Here is a 14,990-nt window from a genome sequence, read left to right as displayed (position 1 = left end):
GACGTGATTCGGTCACTCAGTCAATCAGCTTGGTTTCTGTTATTATTGCCCGCCGAGTGAATAACCAAGTCACGTGTTTTTGATTTTGTTGGGCTCTTCTAAGTTGCCTGCTCGTGTTTGAGGATCGTGAGCTCGAGCTCAACAACTTCCATTGACCAAGTCAAACGATTTGACTCCTTCGCGCTCCAATACCTGGAAGCGAGATGCATGAAATAAAATTACTTCTTATTGCTATTACTGGATTATGCGATGTTTATGCCATTATTGTTTCCACCTAGTCGCGATTCTACACAATATGAATTCCACGCAGCTGAAGTTTATCACGAGCGTTATTCTTCACAGTCATTATTTCAACACAGTCTTGATTCTACCTAGTAGCGATTCTACACAATATTTGTTCCACACATCTGCAGTTTATCACATGCGTTATTCCTCACAGTCATTATTTCAACACAATCTTGATTCTACCTAGTAGTGATTCTACACAATATTTATTCCACACATCTGCAGTTTATCACACACAAATATATTACTATACAATCGTCGCAACTCTTATTAATGTTCGACATCGGTCACATTTCTGGTAAAAAGGCACCTTATATGAGTATTTTTTAGCCGACTACGGCAACGTAAAAGGAGGGTTATGATTTTGACCGGTATGTATGTGGGTATGTATGTATGTATGTATGTATGTATGTTCATCTGTTCCCTCATAACTTCTAAAGTACTTATTATAATTTAATAAACGATGTGTCATTCGAATCGTCTTAATCGTCCGCTGGTTATAGGCTATGTGGCGTCACAAAAAAATGAACACTGCGCCCTCTACAGGTCATTAAGTCACGAACCAAAAAACTAAAATTAAGTAATGATGATGTGTTATACATCTTTGGAAAGAGCTCAATTAGCACATTTCAAATATATAAATATTGTTAGCGTTTGCACCCGGCTTTGCTTGCATGCGCCAGATAAAACATAAAATTTTCGGTTAGGTGATTCGAACTATGAATCTACAAGCGCTCTGGATTCTATCCGCGTGTTACGCGACTACGGCGATACAAGAAGGTTTTTGCAAAAGAACTTTGTTTGGCCGCTATACATGGTGTTTTTTTTAATGTCCTGCAACATTTTATAACGTGAATAGGTATAGAAGTCCTGATCAGCCAAAATGTATGAAACAGTCAATTCTTTTACAAGATACGTACGTGTTCCGAAGCCGGGCACCTTCGGCGCCCTCGTACTAAAATTGTCGGGCGTAGCCCGACGTACGCGTTCCAGAGCCGGGCGCCTTCGGCGCCCTCATACTAAAAGTGTCGGGCGTAGCCCGACATACGCGTTCCAAAGCCAGGCGCCTTTGGCGCCCTCATACTAAAAAGTCGGGCGTAGCCCGACGCACGCGTTCCAAATCCGGGCGCCTTCGCCGCCCTCATACTAAATGAGTCGGGCGGAGCCCGACGTACGCGTTGCAAAGCCGGGCGTCTTCGGCGCCCTCATACTAAAAGAGTCGGGCGTAGCCCGACATACGCGTTCCAAAGCCGGGCGCCTTCGCCGCCCTCATACTAAATGAGTTTTAGTATGAGGGCGCCGAAGGCGCTCGACTTTGCAACGCGTACGTCGGGCTCCGCCCGACTCTTTTAGTATGAGGGCGCCGAAGGCGCCCGGCTCTGGAACGCGTACGTCGGGCTACGCCCGACAATTTTAGTACGAGGGCGCCGAAGGTGCCCGGCTTCGGAACACGTACGTATCTTGTAAAAGAATTGACTGTTTCATACATTTTGGCTGATCAGGACTTCTATACCTATTCACGTTATAAAATGTTGCAGGACATTAAAAAAAACACCATGTATAGCGGCCAAACAAAGTTCTTTTGCAAAAACCTTCTTGTATCGCCGTAGTCGCGTAACACGCGGATAGAATCCAGAGCGCTTGTAGATTCATAGTTCGAATCACCTAACCGAAAATTTAATGTTTTATCTGGCGCATGCAAGCAAATCCGGGTGCAAACGCTAACAATATTTATATATTTGAAATGTGCTAATTGAGCTCTTTCCAATGATGTATAACACATCATCATTACTTAATTTTAGTTTTTTGGTTCGTGACTTAATGACCTGTAGAGGGCGCAGTGTTCATTTTTTGTGACGCCATATAGCCTATAACCAGCGGACGATTAAGACGATTCGAATGACACATCGTTTATTAAATTATAATAAGTACTTTAGAAGTTATGAGGGAACAGATGAACATACATACATACATACATACATACATACCCACATACATACCGGTCAAAATCATAACCCTCCTTTTGCGTTGCCGTAGTCGGCTAAAAAATACTCATATAAGGTGCCTTTTTACCAGAAATGTGACCGATGTCGAACATTAATAAGAGTTGCGACGATTGTATAGTAATATATTTGTGTGTGATAAACTGCAGATGTGTGGAATAAATATTGTGTAGAATCACTACTAGGTAGAATCAAGATTGTGTTGAAATAATGACTGTGAGGAATAACGCATGTGATAAACTGCAGATGTGTGGAACAAATATTGTGTAGAATCGCTACTAGGTAGAATCAAGACTGTGTTGAAATAATGACTGTGAAGAATAACGCTCGTGATAAACTTCAGCTGCGTGGAATTCATATTGTGTAGAATCGCGACTAGGTGGAAACAATAATGGCATAAACATCGCATAATCCCTATTACTGATATATCGATATTACTGATTTTTCTTGTGCGAATATAATAAATTCTTCAGCATTTCTATAATACGTTTAATAAACATAACTATCTACTCGTATGGACCATAGTAATACCAACAAGCTACCTAGCAGCTATTAACGTCGGTATCGTCTTGGGTTATCCCATTCGTTTTTGGTCAAGTTCTTAAATTAGTCCTATTCTGCTTTCTTCACTCATTCTACATTGAAAGCCACTGACGATTGTGACAAATGTAGAATGAGTGATGAAAGCAGAATAGGACTAATTTAAGAACTTGACGAAAAACGAATGGGACGACCCAAGACGATACCTTAACGTCGGTTGCCACCCTCGCAACAATCAAATTCTATTTTCAACAAACCCTAAGAAGTAGCTTTATAAGAATCAATACATGAGCAGTTCCTTGCACTTGCACGGTTTCGCTCTGATTCCGTCAGGGTTGACACGTTTTATTATTTTCATTGTCGTACCTTTTCAGTAAGCAATATTAGCAATATACTTATCCTTGTACTTAAAATAACAACTGTACTTAAAACAAGGATTTGTGCATTATAACCTGCACTGTAGACGTGTATAATTATGGTCACTGGAAACACATCAAATAATCTACCAACTAAATGTTGATTAAGTACTGAAAATTGTGTGATACAAAACATTGCGATATTCACTGGTGTCAAGGTGAATTCACTTACCTATATTCCCATGTGAACTGTAATTTAGAAAATGTTTCTAGCTAATTCGGTTATACTCGTATCCTGGTCATGTTTTTTATGTAGGTAATACTTGTATTGAAATAATGTTCAATATTAATTTGCATATACCCTATTTGTATTTTTTTTGCACGATAACAACCCGTATGTGGCGTAACCGTATATTTGACATTTATTTTCATAGATCAAGCTATTCATATTTATTTTAACAACCTTAGTCTTCATATTTATTTTGGATGGGGTGGATTTAACGTAAATAAAGATTTTGACTCGTCGGTTGATACCAAAAACTCACCAAGGTACATATAGGGAAATGCCTATAATGCTTTTTAGGATTTAACGCAAAGTTCTAGGATTGTTACTTTATAACTAAAATTAAGAATTATTGATATCTGTTTATAATAATTGTCGTAATTGCTGCTGGAATAGTCAAACCAAAGTCAAACTATCTCATTCATTTTTATTTGTTTGTGGCAACCCTGCTTCGTCTGTTCCGTATCACATAGCCACTTAATGTCATTGAGATGCAACCAGTTCACACTGGCACACAACAAATAAAAAAGCATTGAGCCGTATATAGCTGAAATATATGGCTCAAGCTAGCTAACTCAATCTAAAGGGAAGTGCTTGTTATAGGGAAATAAAACTTGAATGAATGAAGAAATAATTGAGGTTTTATGGTTGAATTTATTTTATGAAACCTTGTTTGGAACGGAAGCAGACATTTGACGGCACGTGTAATTTTTATACAGATCTATGGCTCTACTATGAGTTCCGTGAATGACAGTCGATAGTGAGAAAATTAAGGAAAATGTATGGAGTAATTGTACAGTGCCTCTACCGGTCACGTAAAGAACTAAAAATTTCAATTTGTACCATGAGTTACAAACGTTTTTACGCGAGTTTTCCATACTTGCCTAACTTCACACCTAAAACGCTCTCTTTCTAATTATATAATGAAAACTGAGCCAGAATTATTTTGCGTAAATACTTTACGCGAGTTAACGTGACAGATGTTATGGAAAAATACGTGCGTTTCCAACGTGACATGTCTGTCAACTTGTAAACACAACAAATACGCAGATTTTTCACGAATATTAATGCAATTTTCAACGTAATATGTATAAATTTATAACAGTATGTGAACTTCAAGCAAAACTTTAAGGGATAAATCAATTAATAGTTCGATAAAAGGCTGATTTAGTACAAAGGTAATGAGTTATACTTGACATCATATTTTCCTATTTCTATTGCTACATACCTAGGACAAGTAGTCCAATTAGGTAGGTCCAACTTCGAGAAGGAGGTCAACCGCCGAATCCAACTCGGTTGGGCAGCGTTCGGGAAACTACGTAATGTCTTTTCGTCCGACATACCTCAGTGCCTCAAGACGAAAGTCTTTAATCAATGTGTGTTACCAGCGATGACTTACGGCTCCGAAACGTGGTCTTTCACTATCGGCCTCATCTCAAAATTCAAAGTCGCTCAACGAGCTATGGAGAGGGCTATGCTCGGAGTTTCTCTGCGTGATCGAATCAGAAATGAGGAGATCCGTAGACGAACTAAAGTCACCGACATAGCTCACCGGATTAGCAAGCTGAAGTGGCAATGGGCAGGCCACATTGCGCGCAGAGAAGATGGCCGATGGGGTCGAAAAGTGCTCGAGTGGAGACCACGGACTAGCAAACGCAGCGTAGGACGTCCACCCACAAGATGGACGGACGACCTTGTTAAAGCCGCCGGAAGACGCTGGATGCGGGTGGCTTCCAACCGGTACGAATGGAGGTCCAAGGGGGAGGCCTATGTTCAGCAGTGGACGTCTTATGGCTGAGATGATGATGATGATGATGATTGCTACATTTGCGAAAATCACATTGCTGACGAGCAGTTTTTGGTTTTAGGCAAGAAGCTGATTGAAAACAACATTTCCATGAAAACCCGGATTGCATCATGTATGCATGCGTATGCATGTAGAAGTTACATATGTATTAAGAATTAAGGCTCAATACAAGGAGCGGTACATAGACATGTTGCTGTTTTTGTTGTGGGTGCACATAACACATAGTAAGAACATACCGCAAGACCTATTATAATATTTACACAAGACTTGCTACGTATTTTATTAAGCATTATTATCTTAAATAAAATAAAACATACAAATGTTCTGTGAGTTTATTTATTATTCTTTAAGTACTAAGTAAGTATTATTTTATTTTCCGTTGTTCAAATTATTGTGTTTGGTACCTAGGAAATCGTTTTTCATGTAAACTTGGTAACAGGAAATATAAAACTACCTTCAAAAACTTGCTGGTGGTTCAGAATCTGAAAATTTAAATAAGATTTTAACACATTTATTGCCAAAAACCCGCTGCGTGGGTTCATTTTGTATTGGAAATGAGGCGCTTGGCACTGAAATATACTCGATGCTCGAGATCATATAGGTACTATACAATTAAGATCGCTATTAAGGTCATACGTAGGGTCTGTGCGGAAAGAGAAGAGTCGTAGGTATAATGTATGGGCTCCCCTAAATTTCACGACTCTTCTCTTTCCGCACACTCTAAGTATTAGATAATGTTACTTAGCAGTAGGAGACGGCCGCTGTCATGATGCGGACTCAAGCGGACCATTATAATACATACCTATTTTAATAATTTTAAGATTTCTTCTCATGTGTGTACTATTTTCGTCATAGGTAATAAATATGTAGCCAAAAGTAGCCTGTATAATCGCGCCATATCCTTTGCTTCCTATTTTTTAACACGCAAAGTCATAATTTTAACTCGATTATTAATGATGTTTACGTAATTATCATATTTTGCAATTTTTGTCTTGAATACAATATGTTGCCTCCAGAAACTCGCGAACTAAATTGACATGAGTTTGACAAATAAAATGATACCAGGAATAGCAAAGAAAAAATAGTCAGGGGTATTTGTCGATAAAATGATATCGATAAGTAAGATGCACTTACTACCCATGTGATAATAATAAAGGGGTCACAAACGATTTCGATTTGTATGGCTGTGACGAGAAAAGTGGTTGATTCGATTGTAAGATTGTGACGTTACCAATCAAATCAAGAGGTGCGGATGTGAAACTAACAAATTTCAATGTTAAGACGAAACAGGACCTGAGTTTTAAATATTTTAAGTAAATATACCCATCTCGCTAACGGAAACGGCTCCTAAACTAGTGCGATAAGGACAAGGCGAAAAATCCTGCGTAAAAATCTCAAAAATCGAGGTTTCGTACTCGACTGTTTCCTCCAAAACTTAACCAGTCGTAACCAAATTTGGAAATCTAAATGATTATGAAATTATCTGTGCCGGACCGTTTTGCTTTTTTGGCTAATTGATATCAGTTTTGAATACTACGCCTCTCATTGCGGCATAGTCAAGGAGCCCATTTTGGCCATTTTTGAAAGGCTCTAGTGCCTTAAAAAAACAAAAATATCAAAAAAGCAAAACGGTCCGATAGATATTGACAATATTAATCTGTGTTGAAAAAATCATTGCTCTAGCATCAAAACCCACGGAAAAAACAGTCGAGTACGTTTGTATGGAGATATGACCACTCCTGTTGGCTCTTAATATGCAGGTTTGGGGGCAAGTTGTTTATATCAAGAGCTCGCGGTTGTCGCCATAAATCTAAAATTGGTGATTTAATTTTATACAATGTGACCGGTAGATGAGATTGAACGATAATTAAAGTTAGAGCAAGAAAAGTCTGCAGCGATTTTGATAGCCCACGCAGTGCAACTGTTATTTATACCTCATAATTTCATAGAATTTTGACGTTTAAAATAATACTTGCACTGCGTGGGCTATTAAAATCGCTGCAGACTTTTTTTTGTCTAATTGTATTTAAATTCTGACCTAATTGTCAACTTGAATGTCCAGTTTCTAACGTCCCTAACGTTTTAATTTTTACGTCCACACCACACAAAAAATGAGGAATCTTATCTTATTTCGCCGTCTGGGCGAATATATAAATAAGGCAATTTGTATTTTGAGCCAAGATCACGGTTTTTATGTTATCACCTACAACTTGTTACTCTAGCTGTAATTTTTCCTAACAAATAAAATAAAATAAATATAATAAAATATTTATATAATTAACTACAATATGTTTATCCAATATCCTTGTATCTATTACTATAAGATTGCACAATTATCGAAATACCAAGTAACATTTGTAAAATAATTGAAATTACTTAAAGATACTTTTTAACTGACCGCACAACAGTAGCGCCGCTAGCGGTGAATTCTCGCGATATTCTCTAATCCAAACTTTTTTGAAAATATCGATATGAACAGCACTGGCCAAACTGTGGTATCATTTGTGCACATTGACCTGTCAATTTAGTTCGCGAGTTTCTGGAGGCAACCTTAATTTATACATTGTTTACTAACATTGATGTGTTTATTATTTTCGTAACTATGGCAACGTCAAATCTTTAAAAAATTGTAGAATGAAGGTTGAGTCAGTAACATAGTGACAAAATTGGTCTTAGAGCATTTAATAACTGGAGTGGCCATTGAGTGCTTACTGTTAGGATTTAGGATTAGGGTTCCAAGCAGGAAAGAAAAGCTTGTTTTAACACCATATAGGTAATGTTTATTAATCTCAAGCAAGACTACATAGTAATGGCGTCTCATACGAGAAGAAAGAACACCTACATTTGTTTTATATTGACAACCGAATAAATCAAATATCATAGTCTTAGTAGTCTCGAAGGTATACTCTTTATTTTTTTGTTAACATTATTACTTACCCCTCTGCCGAAAAACTTGCACAATTGTGCAAACTTTTGTATAGACTGACATGGCTATTTGTACGTTACGTACAAATCATGTAGAAATAGCAATACATTTGACGTCCCCTCCCCCGCAAAAATCGGCAGACTGTTTTGTAAAGAAAATGACAGCGATGACATCTCCCTTCTAAATGCTCTTAGTGGATGGTAGAGGTAAGGAATACTCCATGTAATTAATAATGAAAAAGTGTCCGTCAAAAACCCTTAAGAGGGAAGTATACTACGTAATCGTCCATACAAAAAGAGGAAACGTTTTTCCACTTGTAAATACGAGTATCTTCCATTCTCCATGATTTTTAGTACTGTATTGATACAATGAAAAACTAGGTTTATGGGTTTTCTTTTTTTCGCTACTCTGGAGAGATTTAGAAAAATTATAATAACTGACAGCGTGCCCAGTTTTTGCAAATATTCTCCCATTAAATAAGGAGTTTTCTCATAAAGTCATAAAGGATTCTCCTTACCTCTACCCTCCATATTCACGGCTGCCATCAGTATATGTAACATTACTTTCTGTGCATCTCACTTGCACTAATATGCGAGAGCGAGATGCATAGATAGTAAATTACGTAGACGTGAGAAAATGTGTCAATTTTGTTATTTAGTTCTTTAGGTGAATCCTAGAGGCGCTGTATAAAACTCCGATATAACTCTTGCTCTGTTTTTTAGTATACTTAGAAAGGGACAGCATCGATTGGAGTGGAGTGAAGTTAGGTACATAAGACCGTAAAGAAACGTAAAACGTGACTCACGGCACGTTTATTCACTGAAAGTAAGTGAAAAATACTCTGCCAACTGATGGTAGAGGCAGTGAATAATTATTTTCCATCGTATTTTCACGGGAACGTACGAACGTATTTTGCTATTCAGTCATTTTAAATTGATTTACAGATGTGGTCAATTATGTACCACATCTATAAATCAATGTAAATATAGGTGAACTATCACAGTGTTTTTCTGTTTTTGTGGAGTTTCCTAAGGTTTCACACCCGTTCCTTGCGAAATGTTATAAAAACTAGTTTTTAATTCCTATCCTTGCCCTACCCGTGATAATTATGTTTTAGAGAGCCTAGGACTCCATTTCCATGCATTATAAAAAAAAATATCTTGTAAGATTTTACTATTGAATGTATGTTAGTTTGTAAGGTATGTATCTATAGGCATTAGTTGCCTGATAGTTAATAAATGATATTTGATTTATTTTTGATTTTGATCATAAAATATTAATACATATTACAGGACATTTTTACACAAATTGACTAAGTCACACGATAAGCTCAAGAAGTCTTGTATTGTGGGTATTCAGACAACGATATATATAATAATTAATACTTAAATACATAGAAACCAACCATGACTCAAGAACAAATATCTGTGTCATCACACAAATAAATGCCCTTACCGGGATTCGAACCCGGGACCATCGGCTTCATAGGCAGGGTCACTTCCCATTAGGCCAGACCAGTCGTCATGCATGAAATGCATTGAGTTTGCTGAGATAATTTATACGGCTTAAGACACTTAAGTTGTTTCGTCATTAAAGAAAGTCAAATACGAATTGCCTGTGCGCCTTATATTCTTTCATCCTAGAAACCAATTTTATTCTACCCTTTGTGTAAGGTTTTGTTTGTTCGGGATAGCTTACGTTCCAAGTGTCTCCATGACGTAACTTACCTCCTCGCTGCGTAATTTCTTGAGTTTAGTTATTTCGGCGAACAATCCCTTGGGAGAATGGCATTGTTAAACAGTGAACGTGCCTAGTAAATAACTACAAGGTCATAGTCTAATAAAACATGGTCTTCTCTTTATGAAACTACAGAACGGGACTTAATCGCGTATTTAAGTTTTAAGATTTACCTCCGACGTTTCGAGGACGGCGTTGTCCCCGTGGTCTCGGAGAAGACTGGCTTAAGTTGATATCAACATCTTCTAGCCGCGCGAGTTTTTCGAACTACCCGCACTTGGTCTTGTTTATCAGTTTGAACGTTTTGCGCACTAGGGATGTCACTCTGTCGACACACAACACTAACGATATTCGATTTATCGACTGTCGATATTCTTTTCCGCTTACATTTACTAATGACTGGATTCCATGTGGAAGGTCTTCTCTTCCCAGAATGACACAAGCCTACGTCACAATAACATGGCCGCTATATATAGCGCTATCGCATATTATCATATAGCGCTGTCGCATGATGACGTAGGCTTGTGTCAGTCAGGTGACCTAGAAAAGACGGGGAGAGAGTACCAGGCGGAGTATATTATTATACCATGTACAAGGTTTAATTTAAAACAGTAATAGCCAATGGAGCAGTTCTTAGGACTTCATAATTCACGAGGATATGTTTGCTCCGTGAAAGGCCTACCAAAGCAATGAATCCATACCTAAAGAAGACATATTTTTATAACGTACCTACTTTAGTACCTGTAAAATATTTCATTAAAGATAGATTTTTAAATTTCAGAATTATCAGCAGTACAATTTTTTTTAAGCATATTTATTTATTATACAAAAGGTTAATGGTACATAAATAATCATACAAAAGCAGTACAATTGTATGGATAATTTTAATTACCTAATAATATAAAAGATGACTCACGGTAGGTATAACGACCGGTTTTGACGACCGGTCTGGCCTAGTGGGTAGTGACCCTGCCTGCGAAGCCGATGGTCCTGGGTTCGAATCCCAGTAAGGGCATTTATTTGTATGATGATACAGATATTTGTTCCTGAGTCATGGGTGTTTTCTATGTATTTTAAGTATTTGTATATTATATATATCGTTGTCTGAGTACCCACAACACAAGCCTTCTTGAGCTTACTGTGGGACTTAGTCAATCTGTGTAAGAATGTCCTATAATAATAATATTTATTTATAACGGTTCGGGTCCTAGCCCATACGTCCGACATTTCGGTTTGTATAGTTAGTAAGCATAACGTGCACACCGGTCACCCAACAAAGAAAACAAGTGCCGTATTCGAACTTCAAGATATTCACAAGAAACGACACGTACTAGATCCATTCTAGACACGTTATACTATAACTAACTATAACGGTTATAGTTTAGATATCAACTAGTTCTCTTTTGCAGCGCAATTCGGGCAACCAATGTCACTTTTACGTTAGATAGAGTAAGATATATTAGATGTGAATTGGATCTCTAAGTCATATCCTGTGGAAATCGTTCAAGAGTATTTCCAGAATCGCGCAAATGTCAAATTTGACAGGTTAGATCTTAAACATATCGTTATCGTATCTTGGTGATGTCTAAAATATACCTAATGGATATCTATTTCAAAATCCGAATCGGGCCCCAAGAGTCGGGCGCTTTGGCTCGGGCTGATCTAGTGTCCTTAAAGCAACAATAAAGATAACTAAAAAGCTATACTTTCAAAGAATCTTAACACTCATTAAATGTAATTTTGTTTTTGACAGATAAAAATGGCGGCGTCGTGGATTCTGGCTGTGGCGCTTCTAGCTATAACCTCACCAGTGCTGTCGGCTCCCGCTGCTCAACACGCAGGTTAGATATCAGTATTTGCACATACACCTTAAGGCCGAGCCACACCGGCTTGCGTGTGCGTGACGTGCGCGTGTGCGTGCGCTAAAACGTTGGAGCCGCACACGCACACGTCACGCAAGCGGTGTGCCATCTCTCATAAGGATCTGTATATTACAACGCCGCACGCGCACGTGCACGTCACGCACACGCAGCCGGCGTGCACAGGCCATTATACGGGGCCCACTGATTTACAGTCCGTCGGACGGTATCGGCCTGTCGGTTAGAACAAAATTTTGACAGTTCCGAACAACTGACAGGACGATACCGTCCGGCGGGCTGTTAATCAGTGGGCCCCCTTATTACACTGAGAGAAAAATCATCACCAGGAATTAAAAAACAGTTCTGTACTGGGGGAAAAAATGAAGTTTTAGTAATAATTATGGACGTTTTATGAGCCCCGATGCATATGTTTTCGTCAGGTGACCCCATTTTTTGAGGTTCTCGCGTTTGTTCAAAAATAATGTTTTTGTTTAAAAATTACTAATATTTAATGCTTATACTAATGTAATTTAATTTTATATGGTAATACTCTGCAATAACTAAATCCAAATACAAGAAATACCGTTTGTACTGAAAGAAAAAAAAATGATTTTTTTTTTTGACGGGTAGGATTACAACATATGTGAAAAGAGCTATTACCAGGGAAAGCAATAGGGCTCTGCCAATGTACTGACAATTTTGTTTCGAGCCCATGCATGCAGCGTGTTGTAAGAGAGGACAATATGATTTGGACAACGTTTTTGAAAAGTCCTTTTTTTCAGCAATAAAAGTCTCATGCAATTTTATTATACGATCAAAATAAACTACATTAAACATTGCTATTATGGTTCCCATTACTGGGTCATTATAAGTTCATGTGTAAAATTTATTAAAATAAACAAAATTGTTGTGCGGAACTAGACGAAATAATTTGCATCGGGGCTCGTACTATTTCTGTAAAGTTTATTTATTTCTACAAACAGCTCAGTAATCCCAAATATAATTTCAACAAATAGATAATAGAAATTGCAAGAACTAATAGAAATTTCAAAAGTCAATTTGTTCCTATTAGTTAACTCTCCTTGTCCCCGGATTAAGTTTATTTTTGTAATTCTAAGTGTATTTTTGTTGTACTTTTCTCTCAGTGTATGTAAATTCAAAGGGCACGCACGTATATGTGTGAAATCCCCTGTAATTTTATGCATAGGTTAAACTGGTGTATACTTTCAGGTGCACCGTTATTATATTCATTTTGTACAAATAAACAAACTTTTATTGTCAAAAACGAAGTGTTTATTATTCTTAGACTTGCAGTTATCTTTCTGAAGTTCAACATTCATTCTACATCTATGTACGTATATAAATTAGGTTCTTATTGTCAAACTTAGCTTCCTGTTATTTGTGACTGATTTAATTGTTTATTTTAAATTATAATTCATTGTAGTTTAATGTAGAAAAAAAGACTTAGTAACTTTATAAAAAAATTACGAATCAGGAAATTCACAAGTTTTGATTGTGGTGTTGGAACACGTCCTAAAATCTTAGTTGACGATTCTGCGGTAGCGATTTCAAATCTCCCGTTTTATAACGACATTGTTGACATGTTGAGAAACGTGGCCCAACTTCTAGGTACATTTATTTATAAGCTTAGTTATGATTTAACTAGTTTGTTCAGGAACTCTGTCTATGCATACTTGATGAGACGACCTTGATTTTGACTAGAGCGCTGAAAGCGGTAGGTAGTTATTTGATTTTATTACCTGTCTTCTTATGGTTCACCTAAGAATTCCCTAGATCCTACTCCTTTGTCACGTCACGTCACGTCAAAAAATCGGTTAAAATCGTTGCTTTACTAAGTTTAACTTTTCAAAATTAGTGCGTGACGCCACACGTTGCCGTATTGTGTCAGAGCATCAGATTAGCGGGTCACATCACAATCCCAGTTGCGTATAACACTGTAGTTATATGAAAGTGTATCATCATCATCATCTCAGCCATCAGTCAGCCAGACGTCCACTGCTGAACATAGGCCTCCCCCTTGGGGGGGTGATTGCCATAATTGCCACACTTGGCAGGCTGGTTGGCGATCGCAGTCGAGTACACCGAATTTGAGGGACGCTGCTGCCCGTCCACCGGTGGTCTTGGACGTAGTTTAAGGACATACCCGGGTCCAGTGGAAGTGTATATACATCAATAAAAAATAACACTCGCGGAAACATCCCCCAAGTAATGAATACTTGTCTGATAAATCCATGCTTTGTTAAGTTCACAATTGTCTCACGTGGTAAGCAGAAGACTAACTACAAATTGGAATTAGGTCAATTAGTTTCCGAGACTGTCTGTAATGACTGAAGTTAATTTACTCCTTCTGGAGTTGAAGGAAGTTTAACATGAAATATTCCTTTTCTCAAAAATGGACGGCAAAGTCGACTTTGCCGTCTAAAAAATAGGTCGCGAAGCGCGTAGTTTATGGTCAGTCAAAAATTAAAAAGTTAAAAACATTGCAGTCTCGATTTTGGGACTGCAATGTTCCATACAAATTCCATTATTTGTCGAGTTCCAAACTTTTTAAAAGTTGAAATGGCCATATGAAATTAAGGCACAGGCCCATTAAACAGCCAAACAGATGATTAGTACCGCGACTATTTAGCTGTCTCAAATAGGTTGGCGTATTTTCGGCAGAAAAATACACTTCTATTTTTTAATTAAAAAAATAAAAAGGCGGCAAGGGCTTTTTTCTGTGAAAATGTATACGTAAGAAAGTTGCTTTTGTATAATATTTCTGTGATATTTATATTTCTTGCACCATTTTTGAGAAAAGCACTATATATGACTCGGCTGGAAGGCTACTTGCTGGCTTCGGATTCAATTAAACGGACTCCCAAGGTCGTCCGTTTAAAACGAATCCTCAGCCTGCAAGCAGCTACTTCCGAGCCTCGACAATAATGTACTATTACTTAATGGTACCTATTTATATCCAGAACCTTATTGTTTACTATAAAGGACGGAGACGGATAATACAGTTATAATATAATAAGCTTACTTATAAGCTACAATAGGGAATATTACGCAAAACTGCGTAGAGGGCGTCACTAACTCAATCACATAGCCTACCGTCGAACACTACAATCAAAAGTTCGGTTTCTGCCTCTCTATCACTCTTAAGCATTCGATCGATAGAGAGGCAGAAAATT

The 14,990-nt window shown here is 37.7% G+C and overlaps 1 protein-coding gene and 1 long non-coding RNA gene across 2 annotated transcripts in view; one reads left to right on the top strand and one right to left on the bottom strand.

The window, feature by feature from the left end:
* The window catches only part of LOC134664571 (uncharacterized), a 513,832-nt gene that overhangs the window by 277,848 nt on the left and 220,994 nt on the right, over positions 1 to 14,990 (bottom strand). The window lies entirely within an intron of this gene.
* Positions 1 to 14,990, top strand: part of LOC134664547 (uncharacterized) — a 131,238-nt gene that overhangs the window by 28,123 nt on the left and 88,125 nt on the right. Inside the window, exon 2 of the mRNA XM_063521251.1 lies at positions 11,691 to 11,778. Coding sequence (XP_063377321.1) covers positions 11,697 to 11,778 — 82 coding nt within the window. The 5' untranslated portion in view covers positions 11,691 to 11,696. The remainder of the gene's footprint in view (positions 1 to 11,690; positions 11,779 to 14,990) is intronic.

This window comes from Cydia fagiglandana, chromosome 5, assembly GCF_963556715.1.
Source record: "Cydia fagiglandana chromosome 5, ilCydFagi1.1, whole genome shotgun sequence".
Taxonomy (NCBI): Eukaryota; Metazoa; Arthropoda; class Insecta; order Lepidoptera; family Tortricidae; genus Cydia; species Cydia fagiglandana.
Note: the sequence above shows the minus strand (reverse complement) of the source record. Positions and strands in the feature narration are given on the sequence as shown.